The sequence below is a fragment of the Helobdella robusta genome (assembly GCF_000326865.2).
Source record: "Helobdella robusta unplaced genomic scaffold HELROscaffold_28, whole genome shotgun sequence".
Classification (NCBI taxonomy): domain Eukaryota; kingdom Metazoa; phylum Annelida; class Clitellata; order Rhynchobdellida; family Glossiphoniidae; genus Helobdella; species Helobdella robusta.
This window is the reverse complement of record NW_008704435.1, coordinates 1,776,974-1,785,603: the sequence shown is the minus strand read 5'-3', so window position 1 is coordinate 1,785,603 and position 8,630 is coordinate 1,776,974. Positions and strand designations below refer to the sequence as shown.

Below are 8,630 nucleotides of genomic sequence, written 5' to 3'. Positions count from 1 at the left end.
ATGGGGCAGAACTCGGAACAACGGCCAGATAGGACAGCATGTTCGGCTGCGAATATTTACGTAATTACATATAATCGACATAATAAATATATCATTGAGGATTTTAATAAACTCATTTGAATTGTTTCGTAACGTTTAATAATTATTTTTAAAGAAAAATTAATTGCTGTTACATTAGTCTCATGATATAATCAAAGAAATGATTTGAAAGTATTTAAATTCGAATATATAGAGAAATATAGATAAACTCAGAAAACTGAACAGCAACTGCAACAATAAGGAAAATTAGACAAATTTTGTTCATAGTTGATCGTTTATAACTTTGATTTTTTTCTTAATTAATTCTCGTCTAACTTCTGTCAGTAAGCGACATGCAACTATTTTCATATTTTCGGTTTTATATATATATAAATTGCTAAGCTACCTAAAAGTTTAATTAAATATTCAATTGTGAAATATTTGTATCTCTAAAAATAGTTTTCATCTTTAGTATTCAAGTTTGTCGTCAAGTGCAGGCAAGGTTTTCATATAAAATATTGTATCTATCCGAAATACCCATTAGAATTAACTAAGTAAATTTTTTTAAAATTCTTGTAGCCACTCCAAATAAATAACCTTTGGCTAATTTAAATGAAGATTTTTAGTCCTAATATAAAAATTGAAAAATAATATTTTATTAAAATTTACAAAAATATTTGGCATTTTTTCCGGACTTTTAACACACACAACAACCTGGTTACGTGACTGTGCAAGAATAATATGTCAAATTTTCCACAAGTTTTCAAAATATTTTCAAAAATGATTTCAAAATCTTCTTCTGATGTAATGTAGACGTAAAGTTTACATTTTCATTAAGTATCTTTTCTATGAATATACATATTACTCATTCATTTCATAAAATAGCAAACTTAAATAATTTTAATTTTTTCAATGCTACCAAACGTAGTCGAAAATTTTTACATGATAGTAACTTCAAACAACACCTTTCCACCTTTCAAGAAACACCAGACGATCCATCGGATAATATTGAAAATGCTTTGTAATTTTAAAAAATTTTCAACAAACCATTGCTGTGGTTACCCTTATGTAAAAGAACACCAAACCAGGAAGAGCAGTGAGCGGGAAAAGAGATGAATAGTATTCGTTTGGATAGGCTGGACACGTGTTTCGTCCCTGCCGGGGACTCATCAGCAGCCCGAATACCTATCAGAATAGCTATCTCAGTTTCTTATATAGCCAGCACAAATCACTTCGTTAGTTTGTTTATTATAGAAGATTGTTAGTTTCAGTTCGATACCACTCAACTGTAATTATAACTGGTGTCTGGAGAACTTTCAAGTTGTAACTGATGAACTCCATGTTGAGTTTATCCCAATGGGACCATCGCCACTGAATACTACTCATCATGCGTGAATCAAAATATCTTAATTGAAAAATATTTCAAGTGGTCTCTTCAATGGGATGTATTTTTAACTTCAATTTTTTTGAAATTCCATTTTTTTTAATTTATTGAGATTGAAAATTAAATTTTAAAATTATTCTGTTAAATTCAACCTTGACCGTAAAGGTTTATTCATTGTTAGAGACTTCAACCGATTAGCCCACCTTGTCTATGCACGCTTCTGATAAAAGAGCTTCGTTTCGTACATTCAAAAAATATTATAATGTTATTTCGTTTAGTTACCTGCAATTTTAGTTAATGATCTCTTAACAAATGGTTTTTACCGTTCATGTAGTATAATGAAAATGTAAATCATCAAACTTACAATGCCGGATGTTGGGAGCTAATGAAAATGATTGTATATATCTTTGTTGGTCATGTGAGCTTCGGCTTAGTTGATATCTAGCATGATTTAATAACATTTTCTTGCAAAGGTGTTTGTTGTAATTTTATATTGTTTGCACTACGTATTTAGATGATTTCTCAATGAGATACGAGCCTTCATGCGAGAAATAGCTGTGAATTCACCTTTCCAAGGACTCCATGTACTCGCCTAGCTCATCCCTTAAGAAGCCTTTCCAGAGTTGAACTACTTGCTCGCCTTCCTGTGGTTTGAGTGTTGCTGCTGCATCGCGGTATCACTCAAAAAAATTTAATTTCATTATACTAAAATAAACATTCTGTTTAAACTGTTTAAAATATTATTAAAAAAAAAACAAAAAACATTATAAATTAACTTAGTACATTGAGTTGTCGCATTGCATATTTCAAAAAAAGACGTTCCAAAAAATTATTCAGAGATCACTACATCTGGTCAACTTCATCTGTTTTTCAAACATTACATCGGTGTACTTTGGCAAGCGAGCAGCGTGATAAAAACAAAATGTATTTTAACATCGTCGTCACCATCATCATTGTCACCAGTATCATCATCGCCATCAAAGATTAGAAGTCATTGAAATAAAATTTGAAGTTTTGAAAATGACAGATTCTACATTTGCACGTTCATTTCAAGTTTGTCAGTTAATTAAGCCAGTTGAACTCTCATCTCGACGAACTTCAAGGAGTAGGTGTAGCCACGGAAGGAGTTCCAGTTGACTCCATCAGCTAATGATTTTTGATCTCCACGCAGGTAGAGTCCGTTGAGATTGCACTGGTGGCAAGCGTTGTACCACCAGGCTCCTGAATGCTCCTTTGCGCAGTTGTAATTCATGGGATCGTGGTCACTGTCGAACGTGGAGAATGGCATGCCTTCGTGTGTCCTCAAGGAATCTCCTGTTTTCTCCACAAAAAACATTTAAAAACTATTTCAAATTTCTCTAATATTTAATTACAAACAAGATTAAAACTCAGAACACAAATTATAAATTTGTAGATTTTAAAAAAGTATAAAAACCAGCCTGCAGATCCAGTGTAAATTCCAATCCTCAACGTATAATTGGTTTCCGGTGAGTCGACAGTGAATGAATCGTACGCTGCACACCTCACATCTCCATCGAAATCTTCCAACGTGATCAACAGTTTGTACTTATTGGTTGTTGTAATGCGATGCAAAACATCCAATCCTGATGAATTGAAATAATAGAAAAGCATTAGTGAAAAAAATAAAACTTATTTTGAATGTACCGATCCAAAATTCTTTGCACGGGTCACCAAATCCATTTTTATAATCAGTCCAATTCCTGAAAAAGTTTTCCGATCCATCCATGCGTCTCTGCATCACCTGAAAAAAAATTATCATTTGTGCCGAAAATTTTCTGGAAAATTCATAAGAAAAGTCAAGCTGGAATTCTAATAGTCTTTTGAATAAGCACAATGATACATATCAAATTTTATTTTTGTTCCTAAATCACTCATTAAACTTTGATTGGTTTACTGAAAAATTTCGACCTGCCAAAAATGAAAAAACAGAGCCTAGTAGGAGCTTCTTCAATAGACATTTATCTTGGGGTTAAGGTTTTAAGTGAAGAGGTCCCGTAGCAACAGCAATACATTGTTAAATTTAAGTGAAAAATACCGGCTTCTATGTTTGCCAAATTTACGTTAAAGATATGGAAATTTTAATAAATTGTGTGATAAAAATGGTAGACTTTTTTTCTAAAAAAATTCTACTCTTTCCAACAAAAAATTTTTAGCTGCGACGCTTTGGAAAATTAGAACTTTTGTAAAGGAAAAGGATTTATTCGGTTAGTGGTGCATTCCAAAAAGAGTTTCGGCAATAAAAATTGTAGAATCGAATGAAAATCAGTAATTATCTGTAACATGATGTTGAAAAAATTTCTTAATTTGGAATTTTTTCGTTTATGAAAAGAAGATTAAAAATATATTCACTAAAATAGATGGATGAATTAAAAAGATTGCTTCAACTTCGTTTCTTATGAAATTATCATTTGTATTAGATGTCACTGCTTTTGGAATTATTTCAAATGAAAAAGACAACTTATTCGAAATTAATTTTAGTTATTTAACTCGTTAGTTGATAGGTTTATGATGTTAGTTTTTTTAAATAAATTTAATTTTAAATTTAAACAATCGATTAATTAGCAATTTAACTTGTCAAACTTACAAAATATTGCTTTCCTGTGGAATACTCCTTGCAAAGGTTTGGCTTGATTGAAAACAAATCTGAATAAATAAAATTACTGATACTTTCAACTTTCATAAAATTCTAATTCTTAATATTTTTATTTATTTTAAACTATACAGATTCTAACTGATACAGAATCTGTTAACTTTAAGTTTACCAAACGTCATGTATTTTTTACCAATATATTTGTAACATGTGAAGAAATTGAAATCTCACAAATATTTTGTGGTCAGATAGTATTATCTCAATTTGTTTAAATGAATTTATCATATGTGTAAAACACTAAGCATGTTGTCCATTAAATACAGTTCAACCAGTGGCGAATCTAAAAAAAATATGACGGGTGGGGTCGAAATGTTCACAGGAGGGCCAAGATTTGTGGTAGTTTGACTGGCGATCTCTTTTGGTCAATTTTATAAATAAAACAGTTCTTTGTCAGACTTAAATTATAAAACTGCCCAACATGGAGTGGCCTTCATCTAATTCGCCACTGAGTTCGACAATGAAAAGCGATCACGAATATAAGTACTTGCTTTGCAAAAATAATATTTTATTAAGTTTATTAATAAAATTAGAGAATATGTCTAAAAAAATATTTTTGAAGTTTAAGAAAAAACCAAATCACCTGGTTCAGCCTGGACAGGTTTAATCGTTTTAATCTAGAAACAAAAATGTTGAAAAAATCTTTTTAAATACTTTATGATTTGGTAAAAATTGAACGTATATCGTTCACTTTTTATGAAGTGTGATGAAAAAAATGAATCACCCTTGAATAGAGGCAGGAATTGTTGGGGATGAAAAGTAGAGGAGCGTACGCAAACAAGCGACAATGCACGTAACCACTGGAAGATGTATCAAAGTTGAATCCGACGCAGTCGTCAGAAGAGGCACACATCAAAGCACATTTCATCCGCATCTGCAAGACACCTTTGACGCCACTTTCGAAAGTGGCGTCCGACGACGATGTTGGAGCCGTTGAAGCTGCTGATGTGACTGCACAGAGATTGCAGTTAGGATTTTTGTCACTGTATGTCAAGTTAGTTGGTATTTTGTAGGAGATAAACATCGGTTCGAAGCATTTACCATTTGTATCTTTAACAGCAACCATCATTAACGTTATAATTAAGCCAAAGTGAGAGTAGTTTGCTGGCATTTTGCTGACTGTTCCAATGGAAAATTGTTTAATTTATAATACACACACACACAACAGGAAAATGTTTAATTTATAATACTCACACACACACACACACATATATATATATAAATAGGTAGTTCGCGTATAAATAATAAATTCTTTGTGATAAATATTGCGCGTTTTTGTTATATATATATATATATATATATATATATTTATTTATTTATTTATTCATTTATTTATATATGTGTGTGTGTGTCTATGTATATATATATATATATTTTATATCTATATATATATTTTTACAACAAGACATTATCGCTACCGATTACAATTAAAAATACAACAGTTGCTACAAAATACCATCTACGCAGCATATAAAAAAATGGATAGACCTAAAAATTAAACAAAATTTGAAAAAAAAATTCAAAATCAAAGTCACCCGTTTTAGTTCATGCAGCATCAACAGAATGTTTTAACGAAAATTTGCACTCTTTTAAATTTTTAATGAATGTGCACCACACCACCTCTGTTTGAAAATATCGACGAAATAAAAATGAGCAAAGACGCTGCAATTAAAAAGCCAATGTAAACGGCAGCCATGTATTAACTCGTGGAAACATTCTAAACGCAAAGTCTAATTGCAGAGTTTAACATCAAACAACGAACATTGCATCTAGGATGTGTTGAAACATGTTTGCTATTCGGAGCAAAATATTTTTATTGCAATGTCAACCATCACAAGTACTGTCAAAAATTAACGTCATCATTTCAAATAGTTTTACTTATAATCATATAATTGACTGAAGAGTTGCGTCTGAGAAAAACCAAAATACAAAAATCAATTGAGAATGTGCAGCAATTTAGAAAATTCTAGCTGAAATGAGTTTGTTTGAATACGAAGGGATTGCGTGTCAATAGAATTTTCACGTTAGCAGCACATGTTTTTATGAGGAAGTGTCTGAATAAGTTTAAATAACTTTGGTGAAAAGTTGTAATGTGATTGTTTGCATAGAAAAATCTTATTAGCAAGTTGATTTAGTGCCATACCTTGAAAATTGTCGTAGAGGTCTTTGAAAATTTTACAAACTTTTTATAGGAAATTTATGTTCGATTAGATCCCCCAAAAATTGAATATCAACATATTTGAATGTACAATATTTTGTGTGGTTACAAAATGCTACAACGTTCAAATAGGAAAAGAAATGTGTGTTGTAGGGGGAAAAGGAGAAAACTGAACGTCAGCAGGAGCAATTTCATAAATTGTTTTTAAATAACTAATTAGTTATTTAATATTCCATACTCGTGATATTACTTTGATTTTTGTTACTATTATATAATGTTTTAGACAATAGCAGAAACGATTTAAAATTTTTATTTTCCAATTTGAATTAATCATTTGAAATTTTTTATTTTTTGGCTATGACATTCACTCAATTACATTTTAATTAAGGTGGTCTGCACAAGTTATTTTTCTTTTAGATCTCCCTGGTGATTTTCTTATTTACCAAATAAATGACTGGAAATAAAAAAAAATTGTTTTTGAATCATAAATTTACTTTACAAAAATCAAAAAAAAAGTTTATCAACCTTTGACACATATTTTTAAAGTTTGAAAATGCAGTCACTTTGATATCAGTGGATACCTATGTAGCGTTTACATGAACGTTTAACGAACACGAAATGTTCGAATGTCAGTTCCCCACCATGAATAAATCATGAACCATTCGACGTATGTTATTGATCCAACGTCATTGTTCCCGTACCGGTTGAAAATATTTTTCCGATACAGTTAAATGTTTTGAAAACATGCGAGCGGAATGAATAATGCCTGAGACAAATTTCAATAGACCAGCCGCATTTCAATAATTAATTTTGAAAACAAACAAACCAACAATGACAATGACACATAAAATAACAGTGATGTTAACAAAAGCATTTCTGTCAAACTGGATGAACATTTATTGGCACGATTAATTGGCAAAATGGCTAAAATATTTTCAACATTTTAGTGTGTGGAATCAAACACTTGAAAATTATTAACGTTTGCAGTGGAAATGATTACGGTCAAATGACATTTGACATTTCATATGTTCCAAATCTTCTAAATAAGAATAAAACAGAACTATGTATCAAAAGCTTTATTTAAAAATATATTTCACATTTTTGTTGACAAGCAGTGTCCACAGTAAATGTTTCAGACCTAGTTCTGGCTCATTTGATACAAGATTTACATTATTATCAAATGGAAGATATCCAAATTGTAATCTCTGCGGCTTGTCGTCTGATTTGAGTGATCCATCGATTGCAGAGTTTCAAAGTAGCTCCCTGGACGTTCTGAAGATGCTGGTCAGATGCGCTCTCGTGTGCGCCTCCATTCTGGATTGCGTTGGATTCAACTACAGGACAGTTTATAATGTTTATCCGCATTGCCAGTTCTTCAACTACACCCCGCTGATCTATATTTCAAATGATTTTTGCATTTACCATCATGAGGTTACTTTTTGCTTCTTTTCAATATGTTGGAATTTCTATCTAAAAAGTATACAAGTGTCCATGAATTTTGTTTGGTAAATTTTCATTTGTACAACTATTTTTTCCAGATAGTTTCAGAAGTAAAAGAAACACCGGGTTAGTTTTGAATTTTGGTTTGTTGTAAAAATTAAGACAAATTTGTTTCAATTCGCTAATTCCACAATAATTTTTAAAAACAATTTTATATTGAGACCAGTATTTTTTGAACAAACTGGTCGATTGATGCTTGGTAGGGCTTAATTTCAAATAAAGTTTTAAATAAAAGTGTTATCAAATTCAACTTTAACTCTAACAAAAATCATCCGATGTAGAAGTCTCAGTCGTAAAGACCTACATGGTTACACTATTTGAATAAAATGCTGAAATTTATCTAGTGAAAATTCAGACTTAATATGAAACTAAGACCGACGCAAAATTTGAAATATAGCAATTTAACTGCAGCATCTTAACTTTATCATATCTCAGTTTTTTAAAAGGGTTCATGGGTCCAATATTTGATCCACTTTACTAATGAAATAGTTATGGTATCACTGACTAACTACACTCAAACAAAGGGATGGCAAACTTTTTACTGTGAGGGCCGCATCGAGAACTATTTTACCTTTGAAGGACAGTTTATGTATTTAAATAGCAAATTTTTTTTGACTCAGAAGAGAATATTTTTTTAAGTTTTGTGGCTCCTTTTTTTATGTTATAATGTCTAGCTGACGACATCTTTTTTTGCAAACAAGGCCACGCAGTCCGCATAAAATAGCTTCGCGGGCCGCATGCGGCTAGCGGGCCGTAGTTTGCTCACCCCTGCTTTAACACATGATGTAGTCCTTGACTGCCATGGTTAATCGTCTTGCTGGTTGCCGAATAAACTTTTTCTTTTTCACAGTTCCTATGTTCTGTTTTGCTCCAGCTTGTTTTTTATATTTAATTTTTAATAG

The 8,630-nt window shown here is 31.3% G+C and overlaps 3 protein-coding genes across 3 annotated transcripts in view; 2 read left to right on the top strand and 1 right to left on the bottom strand.

Annotated features, from left to right (window-relative positions):
• The window catches only part of HELRODRAFT_174045 (hypothetical protein), a gene marked incomplete at both ends in the record, with an annotated part of 11,947 nt that extends 10,904 nt beyond the window's left edge, over nt 1–1,043 (top strand). Inside the window, one exon of the mRNA XM_009020597.1 lies at nt 947–1,043. Coding sequence (XP_009018845.1) covers nt 947–1,043 — 97 coding nt within the window. The remainder of the gene's footprint in view (nt 1–946) is intronic.
• A 1,425-nt stretch (nt 1,044–2,468) lies between these two features.
• HELRODRAFT_80673 (hypothetical protein) lies at nt 2,469–3,182 on the bottom strand (the record flags this gene model as incomplete). The annotated part of the gene is made up of 3 exons (XM_009020596.1): nt 2,469–2,703; nt 2,838–3,006; nt 3,068–3,182. 3 exons carry the CDS (start codon nt 3,180–3,182, stop codon nt 2,469–2,471), a joined length of 519 nt encoding a protein of 172 aa, XP_009018844.1.
• A 4,108-nt stretch (nt 3,183–7,290) lies between these two features.
• On the top strand, nt 7,291–7,799 carry HELRODRAFT_174043 (hypothetical protein; the record flags this gene model as incomplete). Its single annotated transcript, XM_009020595.1, has 2 exons — nt 7,291–7,659; nt 7,767–7,799. 2 exons carry the CDS (start codon nt 7,291–7,293, stop codon nt 7,797–7,799), a joined length of 402 nt encoding a protein of 133 aa, XP_009018843.1.
• Between the last annotated feature and the right edge of the window lie 831 nt (nt 7,800–8,630).